The following is a 20,143-nucleotide window of genomic DNA, read 5'->3' on the forward strand; positions in this document are numbered from 1 at the left end:
AATGGATCAAATAATAAGAGAAAATATAAGATTAAAAAAGAAATTATTAAACGATTCTATTAACGATAAAACTAGAGATTTCTATTCTCAGCTAGAACTAGAAAAACAACAACAACCAATAATAGATGCTTTAAAGAAAGAAGGAGAAGAGAATAGAAAAGCATTAAAAGAGTTAAAATCAAAAGCAGTTAATATCTTATCAATTTCACCAGGACCTATAGGAGCTAAATATTTAGCTAAAAGTAAAGTAGATAATTTAAATCCATTCTTAAGATTAATCGATGATCAAGTTTATTTAAGAAATACTCCTATTAAATTTTTAGGAGATAATATAGTTATTCAAGATAAAATTTTTCCTATGAATGAAAATCTATATAAATTAGTCTCCAGAGATAAAAATATAAATTATTATAATCTTTCAGAAGAAGATAAAAATATTTACTTTGATTTAGCAACCTCTTTAAATTTCTTTGATGGAGGAAAAGGTAGTGGAGGATTTAGTAGTAAAGATTATAAGATATATAAACAAATTAAAGAAGAAAAAATTCAACCTATAGATTTTGATAAAGAATTAGAAGAGTTAAATCAAATAGAAAGAGGAATTCCTATTATTGAAGAATATGAAGGAGATGGTATTATTAAAGATCCTGATTATTTATTAAAAAGATTAAAACTTCTATTAGCTTCTAATAAAGCTGGGAATACAGGAGTCATAAATGAAATATCAGATATTCTAAAATATTTATATGAAACAAATAAACTAAGTAAAGATAAATTTATAAAATTAACTAAACAATTTTTTTCTTTATAAAATGCTGATCAAAAAAGAAAGAAAGAAGAAGAAAGGTAAAGGTCTAATGGATTCTATAATTTCTGCGATCTTTTCAGAAACATCAAAGAAACTAGCTCCATCAGCAGCAGAGGCAGCAATTAAAACAGCAGCTAATAAGGGAACTGAAAGAATTATTAATTCTTATTGGGAATAAAGAAACTAATAAAACAATGGTTACTAATTCTAAAGAAAAAACAATTCCAATGAAGAAAGTAGAAAATATTTTTAAAGGAACATCAATCAAATTTATCAAATAATTATCCTTTATAAAATGGCAGCTATAAATTCTAGAGAAATATTTAACGTAGATGAATCAAACTTATTTGAAGATGGTAGTATTAGAGAGTTCGAATATTTCGAATTCTTTCCAGTAGATTCTAATAATAATCTAAACAATGCAGGTAATATCGATATTGTTATTCAACAGCAAGATCTTATCACCCTTCCTTCTGAAGGTTATCTATACTTTGAAGGAGAACTAGCTAAGAAAGCTGGGGATTTTACTGATGCAGATAAAAACGATGTAGCCTTGATAAATAATTCTATGATGTATCTATTTCTAATATCACTTATTATTTGAATGGACAAGAAGTAGAAAATATTAATAATCCTGGACAAACCACTACGATGATGGGAATGCTTAAATATTCTCCAGCTCAATCAGCTATAGAAGGTTTAAGTATGTGTTGGCTCCCTGATTTGGCTTATGATGATAATAAAGAAAACGATTCTATGACTTTAAGATCTAACTTTAAAAAGTTTTCTTTTAACGTTCCCCTAAAACATATTTTCGGATTTATGGAAGACTATAATAAAATTCTTTATGGAGTGAAACAACTAATTAGACTTAAAAGAGTAATCAATAACGATTTCATTCAAGTTAAAGAAGGAACGAATAAAGAAGACTTTAAAATCACTTTAAATAAAACATCTCTATATATTCCAATTATTAAACCATCTCTAGAAGAAGAAAATAAACTTTATAAATCTATTGAAAATAAATCAGTTATCGATATTCTATTCAGAGGAAGGTTTACTCAAACTTATGCTCTAATGGAAAATTCAAATAGATTAGATTGGAGCTTTCAAAATACTACAGGGAAACCTAGATATCTTATTATTGGATTTCAAAAGGAATCTGAATTAAATTCTAAATCAAACTTCAACAATCTAGAACTAGAAGAAATTCACGTTGAGTTAAACACAAGAAGATATCCTAATCAAGATCTAGAGGTTGATTTCCAAAATAATAAATATTCTAGAATCTTTAAAGAGACATACGATTTTAAAAGAAAGTTTTATGATACTGATGAAGCTAATAGTATCAGTATGTTATCTTTTAAAAATCTATTCCCAGTATTCGTAGTAGACGTCTCTAAACATGAAGACAGAACTAATATTTCTAATATTGATATTAAAGTAAAAGCTAAATTTAATAGAACACCAGGAACGGCAGTAACAGCCTATGGAACTCTAATCTCAGACGTTAATATAACCCTTGAATCTACAGGTAAGAGATTCAATATTATTAAATAAAAATGGATATTGAAAATTTATCGAGTAAAAAGAAAGTAATAAGAAAAAATAATCCTGAACTACCTAATAGTATTAGAGGAATTATCGTTGGTAAATCGGGATGTGGTAAAACTAATCTTTTAATGAATCTATTATTGAAAAATAATTTATTAGATTATGATAATTTAATGGTTTATGGTAAATCCCTATTTCAAGAAGAATATGAACTATTAAAAAGATTAGAAGAATTTCCTAAAGACGTAGTGCTAAGGCTTTTTCAAGTTCAAAATGATTTAGAATTAAATAGTATTATTAATCATTTAAAATCTAATGGAATATATAATCCTGAAATAAAAGTTAGTTTCTTTGATAATGATGAAGATATTTTAGATCCTAGAGATATTTCAAGAATAAATAAGAATCTAATTATATTTGATGATGTTATAGGAGAAAAACAAAAAGTATGCGAAAATTATTATACTAGAGGGAGACATTCTAATATTGATTGTTTTTATATCTCTCAGAATTATTTTAGGTTACCTAGACAGACTATAAGAGAGAATGCTAATCTAATTATTTTATTTCCTCAAGATAAAAGAAGTTTAAGTTTTATTCATCAAGATTGTGCATGGGATGATTTTGATTATAATGAATTCAGGAAGTTATGTTCTAAGATCTGGAATGAAGATTTCGGTTTTCTAACTATTGATTTATCTAAGAAGAAGGAAACTGGAAAGTATAAAAATAAATTATCTCCTTTACTTTTTTAATTTAAAAATTATTCTTAAAAAATGGATATATTTGGAAGATATAATCTTACTATTTCTAAAAACACTAATGATATTAAAAACGATGATTATATTGAAAAGGGTTTATCTAAAGGAGAGATAAACATGAATAATAATAAAATTACTAATCTAGCTGCTCCTACTGAAGATAATGATGCTGCTAATAAATTATATGTTGATCGAGAAGCTATTAATAAATCTACTCAAGCTTTAAATATAGCTAATAATAATTTTAGAAGTTTTAGAGATGGAAATATTCCAATGACAGGTGATTTGAATATGAATAATAATAAAATTACTAATATAGCTGATCCTATAGAAGATAGTGATTCAACTAATAAAAAATATGTTGATGATAAAATAAACTTTGAAGTTGCTGGAGAATCAAATATTCTTAAGGGTTTGATTAATGATAGAATCTTAAAAGTTTATGATGGAAAACTAAAAGGAGGTGAGTCTATTACTTTAGATGAGATAGATAGAAGTAAATATAACTTCTTCTTAATAGAGTACATTCTATATAATGGATTTAATAGCGGACTAATTCATATTAGAAATGGAATATCATTTTTAACTGGATATTTAGATAATATAATGGAAAGTGGTAGAATGGAGATGGGAATAGTTGAAGTGAATTATAATCAAACAAGTAGAGTATTTACCCCCAGAATAGCTTACAGGCAATCAACTGCTTGGAATACAGTTAATATGAGAAATAATAAATCTTCTTATTACATATCTAAGATTTATCTTATATAAATGGATGGAAGAAAAATATCAGAATTTAGTAATATAGAAAGTTTTAGAAAGAATGAAGTAAAAGAAGCAAAGGAAAATATTAAAAAAGAAATAATTAAATCTAAAAGGATAATTGATATCATAGAAGGAACAGAGATTTTTTTATTATTTATTAGTTTAATTACTTCTTCTTTAAGTGCTATCTTAAAAAACCAACCAGAAGTAACTATTCTTGCTGCTATAGCTAGTTTCTTTAATGGTTTAAATATTGCAACTAAAATAAAAAATAGTAATGAAGAAAAGAAATTATTATCTTTTAAACATAAGAGGAAACAGTTAAATATAAAAATATCAAAAGCTTTAGATGATGAATTAATAGACCATTCTGATTTTGAAAGTATAATTGATATGACTGATGAAGGTAATTAAAAATGTTTCTTATAAAATGGCTCAAGTAGATTTCCTGAATAAAATTAATAATATCAAATCCTTTACTAAAGTTAGTGAGTTAGAGGTTGATAAGGAATATCTAATTGAAGAAGCCAAAATTATTGAAACTAAATATGGAAAGAGCATTCAAGTAACCTTTGATGATGATACTAAAGTATTTCTTCCTAAGAGGTATTCAGTTATTTAAAAAAGTGAATTGAAGTTACTGGAAGGTTTATCTTTAGTTTATAAAGGTAAAGATGAAAAGATGGATTTAATTGAATTTAAGAATAATGATGAATAAAGTATCTATGGAGATCTAATAATAAATCTTTTTTTATTATCTATTACTTTTAACTGTTGGTTACACCCAACGCAGGCTACTCCTCTTATATTATTTGTTACTTCTAAATGGATATGCTCTATATTTCTATCTCTAGTAGATTTAAATTTAGAGGAGCAGAAGTCGCACTCATCTAAATTGATATAATAATTATAGACTCTTTCAAAGTGATTAAAGTCTATAAATTTAATTCCTTGTTTACCCCAACTATAATAAGTTTTTACTTTATGATTTATTTTATTATATTCCTTTTGATAGGCTAAATGCTTCTCCCTATTATTACTCTTCCATTCATTATATTTATTTTTAAATTTTTCTTTATTTTCTTCATAATACTTTTTTCTTGATACTTGGGAACAAATTCGACATTCCGGTCTTCGTTTATCTTTAGTTTGGGAGTGCTTATGAAAGTTATCTAATGGTTTAGTTTGGAAGCACCTCGAGCAATTTTTCTCTTCGTTTATATTGGTACTCATTTATATAGATTCATTTTCAATAACCTTCTTTTTCTTCTCTGAATATTCTTTTTGATAATTAGGGTTTCTTTCAATAAACTCTTTATAAGCTTTTTTAAATCTATCTGGGTGTCTTTGATAATAAGCTTTTTTATAAACTGATTCGCAATTTTTGCAGGTACTTCTATAACCATCTTTACTCCTTGTTCTACAGATATAAAAGTTATCTATTGATTTAATCGTTAGACAACGTCCGCATTTTTTATTCTCCATTTTATATTTATTCATTTTTAATTACTCATATGGTTCCGTACTTATTCCATCATCTAAGATACGCCTTTTATCATCATAAGGAGATATAGATATCTTTTTTATTTTATTCATATATATCTCATGATTCTTAGAATTTAAACAATAACTATTATTATATAAAGTAATACTATTAAATAAAGAATACTTTAGATCGTTTGACCTAATATCTGTTTTAATAGTAGACTTAGAAACTCCTTTTATTTTTATTTCTTCTTTTCTACTAGTCTCATAAGTATAACATTTAGATTTTAAAGCTAGAAAGTATTCCATCTTATCTCCACCTAATTCATCTTTAAACTTTCCTACTACTTTCTTATTTTCCTCTGAATATAGAAAATGATCTTTTGGATAATTAGAAGTATCAAATACTTTAGAGATAGATTCATTATTTAAATATAAAGGATGGTCTTTAGGGAATGGAGTGGTTAGAGTTTTATTCTTTATATCTTCATAGATATCATTTTCACTATTAATAGAAAATACTAAGGAATCGGTGTCTTGATATAATATTTCTGTATCTGACCAAACCTTTTCTATAATATCATAGTAGAATTCATACATTAGTAATTTAGATATATCAAGAATCGCTTGTCCTAGATAAATAGGCTTATCTAATTTAACTGTTCCTTTTCTAGATAAGATAGCTACTAAATCATCATTGAATATTACTGAATCTTTAAATTTAGGATTGTTTAGTTTCTTTTTAATTATTTCTTCATTATTATATAACTCAACATCATTTCTATCTCTAACGTTTTCCATTGTCTTACCAAAGAAGGAATTATTTGAATTCTTAAATAGATCTTTTTCAAAATCTGTTTTAGCCTTCTTTCTATTTTCAGTATTAAAATCTATATATGGTTTTAACCATGCTTCCTCTTCAAATGATATAATCCTATAAACCTTTTTAACTTTTAATCCTAAGGAAATATACTTTTTAAGGATTCTATGATGAACTATATATTTCTTTTATCTTTAAGGGTTAACATTAATTTACTTTCTCCTAAAGGTTTATCTCCTAATAACTTTAATTGATAATCAGATAACATTTCTTTAGTTGGAGTAATATGTTCTGGAGCTAGAGGATATCTTTTGGTTTTATCTTTATTTAAATATTCTAAGTCACACTCTATAATACATCCTCTTCCTTTAGGGATATGTTTATAATAGTTTAAATCTTCTTCCCATTGAAAATCACATACTGGTAATGGTTCACTCATAGCATATCCATATAAGTTATTGGCATCAAGATATAATAGTTTTTCTAATTCAACATATCTTCTTCCTAATACTCCTGAGAATCCTCCTCTTATTCCGTTTTCAAATAGATGAAACATTTCTTTATCTTTTAAATTTTCTAATTTAACTTTAGTATATTTTAAACCACATTGCCAAGTTAATCCTGGATTGGTATAAGTATAGCATGGATCTATTTGATGATTAGTTAAATTAAAAGTTCTATACTGCTCGAAGGCATCAGCTAATAATAACACATCTGTCTTTAGATATAAGTTATGATAATCTAATAGGTTTTGCATTCATAATAATTCCATACTTCTATAGCTTTATTATATTCTTCTTCTGTTATATCACTTCTTTTTAAAGTAGAATACCATGGAGAAACTCTTTTATAGTTATACCACTTTAAAATATATTTATACATAAAATTCTTTTTATCAATATTATATAATTTCTTATCTTGTTGAATAGATCTTTTTTTAATAAAAGGTGGTAATTCTTCTTCTTCTTTTAGTCTTTCAATTGAATCAATATATTCATATGGATAGATCCCTTTTGTTTTTAATAAATCAGTTTTATATTTTGTTTCAGTTATTCCTTCTTCTTCATTATAAAACATCATAGAATCTAAGATAGGAAACTCTTTTAAAGATTTAACTATTCCATCTAAACTACTACCTAAGAATTTATAAGAATCTAAGAATCTAAGTTTTAATTTAGAATTACCAAAATCTATAGATATATATTTCTCTGCTGTTTTTGCTAAAACTTTTACTTTATAATATTTATTTTGATATTTCATTAATTCAGTTATTAAGAAGTGGAAATCATAGTTAGAACCGTTATGAAATAATACAGGAATTAGTTTATTAGTTTTACCTTCTCTGCTATTGCAACCTACACAACTAGCTCCTCTATATTTTTTAGATAAATGATTATGTTCTCTAACTTTATCATCTTTACTTTTAAATTTCTTAAGGCAGATATAGCAACTTTTAGCCTTTTGAAACTCTTCTTCTTCTATTTCTGTTAATTTCGGTTTAGATTTTCTTTTATGGATATCTTCTATTTGTTTATATATAAGCATTAAATATTTCATATATTTTTCTATAGTTTATCTCCAGTATAAGTTATATATTCTGATTCAAGTATATCAGGATAATCAGAGTGAAGATATAAACCAAAACTATTTATTTCTTGTTTTGCTATTTTATTCTTATCTTTAAATTGTTTATTAGTTGATTCAAAATCAGAGTAGATAACGAATGGGATTTTAATTTTAAAATGATAATTCCTAAATTCAGTAGAATCTTCTAAAGACATTATTTCTCTAGCTGGTGTATTCTTTTCACAGATTTCTAAATGATTATCTAAAGCTTTATCGTTTCTATGAAGTGATAGACATCTACGGCATATTATTTTAGAATTACTATTTTTAGGATCATACATATATTTATTTAAATCTTTTATTAGTATATAATGATTTTCAATATATAATAAATCTATTACTTCTTCTCTTTTCTTATAATTTGAAATATATATAGGATAGATATAACTTTTTCTAGATATATCGTTTAATCCAAATACATTAATAGATAAGGATTTATTTTGTTTTTCTACTTTAGGAATATCAGAGAAGGATACTGGATATTTTATTCCTTCCATATTTATTTCATCTAAGTATTCTTTATATTTACTTGGTCTTTGAGGATCTCTATCAACTGGATATAACTTAGCTAATAGACAATATAGAAAACATTTATTATCTTTGTTTTTAATATTTATTATTGATGAAGATCTAAACTTTAAAGGTATATAACTAGAACCATTTAATGCTTTAGTTTTATGAATTTTTATTATACCGTTTAATATCTTTTTAAATACAAACCCACTTCCTGCTAATTGAACTTCACTTAACCATTTATCAAATTCTTTTCTAACTTGCCTATAGTAAGAAGATTTATTATTCTCTGTTTTAATAATAGTTGAAGGATGATTATAATATCTTTCTGTTGCTAGATTGTCAGTAGGTCTATTAAATAAACACTTTATAGATAGAACTATTTTAACTGGATATTCTTTTATATCAATAGATTTTAATATAACATCTATACTACTAGTTTCAACAATCTTATGGAATATTAACTCTTTAAACTTCTGATCACTCATTTTATAATAGATAAATTTCAATAAGTAAACAGTTTAATTATTTTAAAATTTTAGATCCTTCATATCTGAGGAGGTTAAAAATAATAATTATTTAATACCTTCAACCTCCTGAGGACTTTATCGCCGCTTCTCTATTATTTTACTTTTATACTTTTATCATTGTCTTAGTATCTCCCTACTGATAACTTTTTAACTACTTTTTAAAATTCTAATAAATTGTTTACTACCTTAAAGCCCTTGAAGACTTTATCGCCGCTTCCTCCTTTTTTTATTTTTTTATTTTATCCCTTCAACACCTTGAAGACTTTATCGCCGCTTCACTACTTTTTTATATTTTTTTATTTTTTTCTTTCTTAGTCCCTGAGGGGTCCTACTTGACTACTAAGTAAGTAGTTTAAGATTTTAAAAATTTATACAATTTATAGGGAGCAGAGATATATATAGGTGACGTGAACGACTGAGGAGCGAAGCGACGAAGGAGTGGTCCAGCACACTTTTGGAAATTTCATCGAAATGAAGGAGGACTGAAAGGACGAGTGAATTTCGATGAAATTTCCAAAGTGCGCTGGAGGCGTCACCTATATATATCTCTGATATTTATTTTCAAATCTGCAGTCCCTGTATTAGTGACTAACAGTCTCTATTAAATTCTTAAGATGGGCAAACCTGAAATAGACAAAACGCATCTTTTCATTTGTCCATTAGTTATCTAGAGATAGTATGCGCTTGACAAAAAAGTTCACAACATTGCCATCTCTCTCTCTCTCTCTCTCTCTCTTTCTCTCTCTCTCTCTCTCTCTCTCTACTCTCTCTCAATTTCTGTTAGCACTGTGATGTGGTCAAGTGGTTTGGAGACAGAAGAGCGGCAAGAGGGAAGGTTGCAGATAGTTCGAATCTTGATTGAAGAGGATGGGAAACTTGTCATTGAATTCAGGACACAGACCAAATTTCGAGGTATGGATAAATCATGACATATACATATTTATGAATATCAGGACAAGCAAATATTATGATATTATGTCCGTTATAAACATACCTTTCATCTTTAAATGAAAGTATGCCATTTGTATTGATGAAGTACCAGATCTATTTCTCAAAAAGGTATCGGTAGAAAAAAAAACATCTATCACATTGCAAATTCCATTCATTGTGCGATTCTTTTTCCGTTTTCTCAGTGCTAAATGTCTCCTAAAATTTTCACTCAACTAGATTTAAGAGTGGATAATACGGTACAAGCGCTGGTTATTGCAAATATAATTATTGAAATATTTATCAGAAAAAAAGACAATATTATGGTTGAGGACGAATATAAAAAGCAGAGAAATACAACTAGATACGCATTAAACATAATTATTCAGATACAGATTATAATAAAAGTCGTTAATAATCAGATCATTCACAAGCTAGCCCATCTGGAACTTTTGTAGTATCTATTTTTATGAATCATATAATAATTTATACATTTCTGGCCTATGTCATTCATAGCTGACGTATTGTATGTACTTTTGAAGCAAACCTCTCTCAATCTCAAATCAATGGATGTCATTTTCTTGACGCTAGATGTATCCAGATATAATGCTCAATGACTTATTGGCTTTGTCATTCTATATGAAAATGGGCTATGCTTGATGTCAATGTTTGTTTTAATCAAAAGCAAATTAGATAATTATGATTTTGTCAGTATCATGTTATTTATAAGCCATTGTAAGTATATATATTATCTTAGCCTTTAAAAAGATGAGATAAATAGTTGGTTTATTTATTTTTGTTTTCCAATTTCAGGTCTTTTTGTAGTAAGCCATCAGAGTCTGCCGGATGAAACCAGTCAAGTGACCGCACCAGAATCCTTAACTATTTCATTTGACCTTGAACTTGTGTGGAGTCAGGCTACCTTTGACGGCCCATTACAGATGTGGAGGGCAAAAAGCAAATACAACCTTAAGGTACGGAAATGAGTTTATAAAAGTACATTGTATTAAGAAAATCTTAAACGAAAAAAGTTTATAAGTTTCTTAATAAAGATAGAAATAGTGTATGTGACAGGCATTGAACGATTGTTAACAATTATTTTGGTTTGTATATCTTTGATTTTCTAACTCAACTGAAAAAAGCCGCAGATTATGATATATCTACCTTTCTACCCAACTGTCCGTTTGTTATGAAACTAAAGAGTTGATGTTATTTTATATCATGCAATTTGACTGCTAAATTTTAAAAGACTGGGTTATTGGGAAAAGAATAAGCCTCTCAAAGTGCTTTTCCATATCTAGATTTTAGACATTAAAAAAAAATTCGACTGGATTGTTTTAAACAGACCAACCTCTTTCTTTATTGTGGAAGAGTTTTTTTTATAGAATCTTGAGGCGCATTTTGCAACAACGGCAAAAGTAATAAACCATGCAGTACAGTGAGTTCAAAATTCATCAAATCTTTGTCATCTCCCATTTTCCTCCCAATCTTTTTGATCTTGTCCACAGGACTACACTGGTGTTTACAGAGTAGCCCTTGTTCCTTGCTTGGTTTCCCCAACTCAGAAGTTTGTCAATGCCAATCCTTTACCTTGTGCTGCAAGACATCCTGAGAGGTGATTTTTTGGAAATGTTTTATTATTCCATCGTTGCTGGAACTTATGTAACAGATCATTATAGAACTGCATATGACCGCATATTCTTTTGTCTGTATTCTGTTATTTGATTTTAAACATGTTATTTACAAAAGTTTCTTTAATGTATGTTCAATTACTGTTATAATCTAATGAAACTGGATTAATCCGTGGTTGTATTTTAAAAAATAAATATCTAAGGGGCAAAACAAGCCTTGCAATTAAAATGTATTAAATTCATCCAGACACATTCTCATTGTTTCCTCAAGATCTGTAGGTAGACATCGTAGTGCTTCATGCGTACATCCTGGTTATTACAATCTCTTGAATAAAATATTCTTACCCTGACGATGAATGTATTCGACAACATGAATATAATCATGGTTACTGTGGGATGCTTTTCAACAACCCAGACATTAACATTTAAAACGCATCCGAGGCCAATTTCGTATTACATCATTTTTTTCTATAACTCTCACGAAGACATATACCATTTTAATAACAGTAGGCACTGATTGAATATAAAATCCTTTACTTGTCGTTTATTTGATTCTAACCATTTCCTTATTTTTTATGTTTATATAGTTGTAGCATCAAGAGTCAATTTCTTCATTTCCTCAATTCAGATTTGAGATTCCCATCTCGTTCCAACAAACCAATCGTCCAGTTCCTGTGTCGTACTCCCTCAACACAGAGTTCCAACTCGGGAATAGTCTGGATATGTTTCTTTCGCCACCTGGCAGACAGGAGGGCGCTGAGAGTGATTGGGACTTCAGTGCAGCTTTTTCTAAGGGTGAGTATGTAAAAACAAAATGAAACCCACCACACCCATCTCTTATTATTACTATCTCAGGATGGTCTAGATGGTTTGAATTGTGTTTTACGAAAATATGATTAGAATAATCAAATTTAAGTGGGGGGAATGTTTTGATTTTTTTCTGCAGTTCCTCAAAGAAAACATGTAATGAAATCAAATGTTAGGGAGTCTCGATAGCTAAGTTGGTACTCGCTTCACACGCAAAGGGATTAAGATCGATCCCGGGTGCAATCGATATTCTTTTCTGACCTTCTGTCCACCCAGCTGTGATTTGGTAGCTAGGTCTGCTAGATCTGGCAGAAAGTACTTTGCGATAGACTAGCGTCCTATCCGAAAGGTAGGGAGCAATTGCTATTGTTCGTTTCACGCGATAGATATAGGGATAAGCTGAAGGACTTTTTAAAGGAAATCAAATTACACATTTTATTACTTTCACATTATCCATACTTTTACCGCCTAGTTTTTTGCTAACTTATTATTATGTCTGTACAACACCTCCGTACAAAAGAATTCCGATGGATGTATAAATTATTATTATTATTATTATTATTATTATTATTATTAGTAGTAGTAGTAGTAGTAGTAGTAGTAGTAGTAGTAGTAGTAGTAGTAGTAGTAGTAGTAGTAGTAGTAGTAGTAGTAGTAGTAGTAGTATATATATATTATTATTATTATTATTATTATTATTATTATTATTATTATTATTATTATTATTATTATTATTATTATTATTATTATTATTATTATTATCATTATTATTATTAGACTTAAAATTTATGTTTCGCAGGACAAAGACTGTACGGTCGTGTTCTGTGGGATCCCGATCAGGATTTACAAGATGGATATCAACTAGTTTTGGATAAAGTTTACTTATGTACAGGTTATACGTTTTCATTTATTGTCAAAGTGAATATTAAGGTTCTGGAAACTGTAGATTGCCAAATGTTTCAAACCTTGATTTTTTTTTAATTAAAAAAAAATATCATCATCATCATCATCATCATCATCATCATCATCATCATCATCATCATCGTCATCATCATCATATCATCATCATCATCATCAGCATGGTCGTCGTCGTTCGTCTTTATTATTATTATTATTATTATTATTATTATTATTATTATTATTATTATTATTATTATTATTATTATTATTATTATTATTATTATTATTATTATTATTATTATTATTATTATTATTATTATTATTATTATTATTATTATTTTATTATTATTATTATTATTATTATTAGTATATAAGTAGTAGTATTATTATATTATATTATAGTAGTATATAGTAGAGTAGTAGTAGTCAGTAGTAGTAAGTGTAGTAGTAGTAGTAGTATAGTAGTAGTAGTAGTAGTAGTAGTAGAGTAGTGTAGTAGTGTAGTAGTAGTAGTAGTAGTAGTAGTAGTAGTAGTAGTAGGTGGTGGTAGTAGTAGTAGTAGTAGTAGTAGTAGTAGTAGTAGTAGTAGTAGTAGTAGTAGTAGTAGTAGTAGTAGTAGTAGTAGTAGTAGTGTGATGATGATGATGATGATAATGATGATGATGATGATGATGATGATGATGATGATGATGATGATGATGTGAGATGATGATGATGATGATGATGATGATGATGATGATGATGATGATGATGATGATGATGATGATGATGATGATGATTACGTGATTTACTTCCTTTAGGTCGTGATGGTTACACCCCTACCTTTGACCCAGCTGGTGAGATATTCGATAAAGTTCCCCAATATGGATGTTTACAACCCTCCACAAATCTTTTGTACAGATTTTTAATTTTGGTGAGATTTTTCTGTTCCTAAGTCTTGACAAATGTTCTTATTTACAAGTCGCATTTTCTAGAAAATACCATTCTGCCATAATCTGATAAAACATATAGACATATTCAACATTTTGGCCAGAAAACTCGTCCTTCAAATATTGATCGAACAAAAGATTAAGTAGAGTATTTATATAGCGCAATATTCACTAAACGTGCTCAGAGCGCTTTACAGCAACACTTAATATATAGGACGAGAGATGACACCTGTTAGGCGATATTACAATTTTTGCAGACAGAGACAACGCTGTTAACGGCCAGGTACTCTTTTTACACATGAGTACGGCGAGCGAATATGAGTAAAGAGCCTATTCCGAGGATTCAACGAGGCGCCGCTCAGGGATGGTCGCGTAGCCCTGGACCTTCCGACCGGAAGGCGAAAGTCATACCACTAGACCATATGTGACCCCTCGTCTCAAAGCGGTATTAAGTCGGGATGATTCAGGTGCTGAAAATGGAATTTGTAGCCAGAAATATCAGACTTAAGTTGAGTTTATTTGCTATATATCATATTTTACTGTGCTAAATACCAACGTTTTATATTTTTGGCCAAGTTAACTATAATTTGACTTTTTAGCATTTGGTCTATCACGACATAATACCGTTTTGAGACGTTGGATCACATATAGCCACACAAGATAGCCATCTTCTTATCAATCTCAAACCTGAAACTTCTGAGTACAGCAGCATTGAATTATTGAGACAGTAAACTTGGGACATCTAACCAAATTTTTAAATACGTCTTGTTGATTTTTCATAGCACAGCAGCATTGAAATATTGCAACAGGAACCTTCAGTTCGTAATTCATTTTTATCGATTGTATCACAATTTGTCAAAGTGATTTTCATTTTTAAAGCATTTAAATGCTAGTATGGGAGTCAACTGTGGAGAGAATGCTCAGGATTATCCAATTTCTTTATTGAAGTTAAAAGGATTCGATTTTTTAGACTTTATATAAGACACGCATCATGGGATTTTGAAAAGGTTGGGTTCTCTAAAATTACTTTCGCAAAAGATTGGCTCTCATTATATTCTGGATACTTCTCTGTATTTTCTCACATATTCCACCACAGGATGCCGAGAGCCCGGAAGATCAAGAAACCCAATTCCAGGATGTTCCTTTCAATGCGGCATTTGCAAAACATGACTCTCGTTACAAAATCATCGGCAACATGGCTGGAGTTGATGGATTTGCCATGGATGTTGATCCACTTTATAAGGTAAAATGTCTTGATTCAATTTCTTTGTTTGATCAAATTATTGGCATCGTGATTCAATAAGAATAGTTCCAATATGTGACCTAGCTTAGTTTTCTTGACAGTTGAAAGGTTAAAGGTTCAAAATAGTACAAACAGTACAGTTGCTAGGATAAAAATAACTCTTAAGACATTGTTTCATCGGCTTTTTGGTTGTTCAGTTGGGATAAAAATGGATGGTTTTTCTTTTAAATCATCTAAATCTTCAAAAATAGTTTAGAGAGATAGAATTGGTTAGCTTATGGTGTTGAAATTGACCTGGACAAAGGCATCCGGTTATCAGACCTCTAAACACATTCGGGCTGTCTTTATTCTATGTGTTTACAATGTTGTGCCAACTTCCGCTGACCGGTAGGTCAGAACTCACGAATCCCTGTTCCAATTTTCCCAATATCGGAATTGACCGTATTTCAATGAGGTGAAGTACATAATTTTTCATCTCAGAAGGATTGATCTCCCATTATTGGTATAATAACGTGGTAGATTCCTTACTAAAATAACGCTTGGAACTGGTAATAACTAGAGGTGCCTAAATGAGTCAATAAAACCAGTCAATAACTGGTATGTTAGTGGAGAGATCCTGGATCAAGGAAATGTGAGATGCGCTGCCAGCTCCCCTCCTTTATATTCACCACATCTAAAGAAACCCAGCTACCCATTTGCCGTTGTACAAAGTGCTAGAAAATACTTCCCCGACCTGGAAGGAAAATGGCACTAACTATTCGAACTGCCCCTTGAATTTCACAGACATTTAGCATGTAATTATTAAATCATTAATTTCTCAACCGTATTAATGTTTTCTGGTATTCCAACAGGTGAACTCTGGCCATAAATGGTATCTCCAAGTCGTTTATACAATTGGCGTGGCAGACCGGTACAAATACAGACAGAAAAGATCACCATTTTCATCATACCGCAGTCTCATCCACAAACAATATTATCATCGACGATATAACAGCTACCGTCCTACTGCCAAAAGTGAGGTCCTTGATCTTAGCCATAAGTACAAAAAAATGCATAAAATAATTAGAGCCCATCAAGAGCTGCATACTTTTTCACCTCATTCGAGGTCGATACATCAAAATTTAGGAAATGCTTTAAACCAAAACAATAGAAATAAACGAGAGACAAATACGTCTCTAATTTACTCTTGGAAAGAAAGCTATTCCAACGTCGCCTCCAACGCCCGCAATGGCACTAATATGCAGCTTGTCCACCTAGTTTTTCACACAGACTCCAAGCCAGCGTCATCATCTCTTGTATTTACGCCTCCGTTCTATATACCAGTTTTAATCATCTGTATACTTTTAGTAATTGTAGTTTTTATATGTGTTAGAAAAAAGGTCAAACATAAAGATCCACAGAGCCTGCCATCCTGCATTAATAATTTAGATGCTGCTAAAAACAATCCACACAGTGTTGCCAGGGTCAAAGGTAAGACTGGTGGATTAAATGTTGATAAAGCTGGAGAGAAAATTTTAACGCCTTCTGCTAAAATATCTAACCTTTGCAAAAGTAAAGAAATTAATGTATTTAAAGAAATAAAGTCTGATAGATCTGGTACTGAGGTTTGATGACAATGGTAGGACAGCACTGTCTCTATACGAAAATTGTACTAACGGCCATAGGCTGCATGTTTCATCCTATTCAATATGTTGAATTTACGCATTTCCATCATAAGAATAAAAATCGTAATGAGCATGGCTTTTTCTTATGGATAGTCGCTCTATGAAGACAATCTTTTCATCCATTGTTCAAAATATGTTCACATGGATTTTTTGATAAAAAGACTGATGTTGACGTCACTCATATCTTTGTTATGGCTTTGAGACCGCCAGAGAGGTGATAAATTATCATTTGATTCTCTCTACCAGAAAATAAACGTTAAATGATTCATATAATGGTGTGTGTCGATTATGCGGGAGAAAGATCTGAACAAGTTTGTATGAAACTGTTTCAGACAAAGCAAGAACTTTGACACAGCTTCATAACACTTGGTCATAGCTTTATCTTACATCGGTGCCTGGTCCCTAATTTGCCACTTTCATATCTTTTTTTTTAATCTGAGAAGCATATCATATATTATAAAATAATTTTAACAATCATTGGAGTGATCTATGGTTTTAAAGCAGTTCTGGCGTACAATAACAAAATTTACTTTTAATGCATAATGATGTGATCAATTAAAAATACCTCCAACTTTTATACTGACGTTTTATTGGTAGATAAGCATTTTTACCAATTATTGTTCACAACAATTAATTTTTATGGCTTTTCGTTTCTATTTTTTTTTTCACATTGCCCTTTGCAGAGCTATTTATAACTTCAAAAATCATTATAAAAAAATAAATAATAATATTTTTTTCAAATCGTGACTGTGTTGATCATTTTCCGACCATCATCGATGCCCAAAATACATAGGGGTACCTCAGTGTATCCATATTACAACTGACAACTGAAGAGACGCCTAGGTGATTTTACTCATTTTATATATATATATATATATATATATTAATATATATTATAATATATAAATTATATATATATATATATATATATTTATATATATATATATATAATATATATATATATATATATTATTTTATATATATAATATATATATATATATATATATATATATATATATATATATATATATATATAAATATATAGCCACTTTTTTGTGGTGCGTCTGTGTATGGTGGGATTGCATCGTTGAATATTTGTTTGTAGAGTTGTTAGTCGTTTGTTAATGTTCTCTGGGATGTTTTTATTATAGATGGCGGATGATTGCTATGTTTATGGACGTACAATGGGATGTTGTTGGGTTTTGAAAATGGTTGGTATGTGCCGTTGTTCAGCTTGGTGGTTATTTAGGGAAAGGTTGGAATAATTGTTTTTCTATCATGAAAAAAAGTTTTAAAATATATCTTTCCAAGATTGAGACAAGCCTTTAATAAACCTCCACGCCTATTGAGGCGGTAGATCCAAAGAAAAACATGATGCCATAATAATGTCAAAGAACAAATTGATTCTCACGTTTAGAGGTTAATTGCTACGATAAATGGAATACATAGTGAAAAATGGATTAGATATCGAGAAAATCTGCACTAAATTGACCTTTCACCGCTCATAAACCATTCTATTTTTAACATCCTCTGTATGAATGACGCAAATAATTTCCTTGATGACCTCGATTGGTTGGCTTGATTTTAGATTAAATTCCAGTGATGGCCTTGGAGAATTAATGAATGAAATAATGGATGGCTTTTTCAGTCCCTTACTTACAACTAAACTAATCAATTGCTCTCTCGCTCTCTCGCTCTCTCGCGCTCTCTCTCTCTCGCGCGCGCTCTCTCTCTCTCTCTCTCTCTCTCTCTCTCTCTCTCTCTCTCTCGCTCGCTCGCTCGCTCTCTCGCTCTCTCTCTCTCTCTCTCTCTCTCCCTCTCTCTCACTCACTCTCTCTCTCTCTCTCACTCTATCTCTCTCCTTCTTTCTTTCTTTCTCTCATCCTTCATATCACTCTCAATCAATTAATTCATGAGTCAACCTAGTTTACATATCTAGATCTATTACTCTACAAATAAGATCAATGGCTTCACCTGATTTCTTCTGTGTGTTTCACCTTTTTTCTCTCTAGACTCTGTATTGATGCGAGTCTTTTGCTGACGTCCTCCTCATGTCCATTTAATTATTACCTAACCATCTTGGATCATGTCGAGATACACGATTTAAAATAATTCATCTTTGTTATACATGTATCATTTATTTAAAATATTGATAGTAACACGTCATTTAAATCCAGATATTGATGTATTTATTTCGTATTGTTTCTGTTATTCGCTGAAGAAGGATTTGAGCCCGAAACGTTCCGTGTTTTGTATTTTGTTCTTTGTTGAAGCTGTTATATTCATTATTGTTCATTACTTTTTATAGTCCACAGCTTCAAGTAGCTTAGTATCACTTTGTAGTCCTTCAGAGCCATTCGGCCCATGGAGCCGGAGTTTATCCCGGTTTATATAGCGTGAAACGAACAACAGCAATTTCTTGCTATCCTTTGGATAGGACGCTAGTCTATCGCAAAGTACTTTCTGCCAAATCTAACAGACTCATCTACACTTTCACTGCTGGGTGGACAGGGGGGGGGGGGGTCAGATAAAATCTCGACTGTCCCCGAGATCGATCTCAGTATTTATATAGGGCAATATCCATTAAACGTGCTCAAAGCGCTTTACAAGGGCCCCTGACCAACAGCAACACATAACATGTAAACCGAAACATGGCACCTGATAGGCGATATTACAATTTTTTTTCCGACATAGACAAAGATGTTCACGGCCTGGTGCTCATTTTACACTTGAATACGGTGAGAGAATATAAGTAAATAGCCTTTTCCAAGGACTCAACCCAGGATCTTCCGATCGGAAAGCGGGTGGCAGACCACGTAGCCCAAAGGGTAGCAAGCAAATGCTACTGTTTGACTATGGAGACTGAGATACACTTCTGCTCCTTGGATCTTATAGTAACTTTTGCTAAGCAATGCTGATTAGAATAATAGATGTAATATCTCAAACAAGCAAAAATGAACCCAGAAAATTCAGAATTCTGGTAAATTTTGGTTAAAATCCAATTGTTGGGCATCGGGTTCATCCTGACCAAATTACATTGAGGAGAGGACGGGATATCCTAAATCTGCAATCCTAGATAAATTCAATAAGACAGAGATGTCCCGACATCCCCCTTCTACTCCTCGGGTTCCAAAATCCTTGGAAGTGTGTAGGTAACCAGTCCTTCGAAGGAATAGTAAT

The 20,143-nt window shown here is 30.2% G+C and overlaps 1 protein-coding gene across 1 annotated transcript in view; it reads left to right on the forward strand.

Annotated features, from left to right (window-relative positions):
• Positions 1-17,042, forward strand: part of LOC144973978 (extracellular matrix organizing protein FRAS1-like) — a 99,409-nt gene extending 82,367 nt beyond the window's left edge. The window contains exons 65-72 of the mRNA XM_078916867.1: positions 9,647-9,774; positions 10,603-10,763; positions 11,298-11,404; positions 12,049-12,215; positions 13,027-13,119; positions 13,928-14,040; positions 15,153-15,299; positions 16,151-17,042. Of these exons, the coding sequence (XP_078772993.1) occupies positions 9,647-9,774; positions 10,603-10,763; positions 11,298-11,404; positions 12,049-12,215; positions 13,027-13,119; positions 13,928-14,040; positions 15,153-15,299; positions 16,151-16,909 (1,675 nt within the window). The 3' untranslated portion in view covers positions 16,910-17,042. The remainder of the gene's footprint in view (positions 1-9,646; positions 9,775-10,602; positions 10,764-11,297; positions 11,405-12,048; positions 12,216-13,026; positions 13,120-13,927; positions 14,041-15,152; positions 15,300-16,150) is intronic.
• The last annotated feature ends 3,101 nt before the right edge of the window (positions 17,043-20,143 follow it).

Source organism: Berghia stephanieae, chromosome 5 (assembly GCF_034508935.2).
Source record: "Berghia stephanieae isolate SIO BIC M18660-M18661 chromosome 5, UCSD_Bste_1.3, whole genome shotgun sequence".
NCBI lineage: Eukaryota > Metazoa > Mollusca > Gastropoda > Nudibranchia > Aeolidiidae > Berghia > Berghia stephanieae.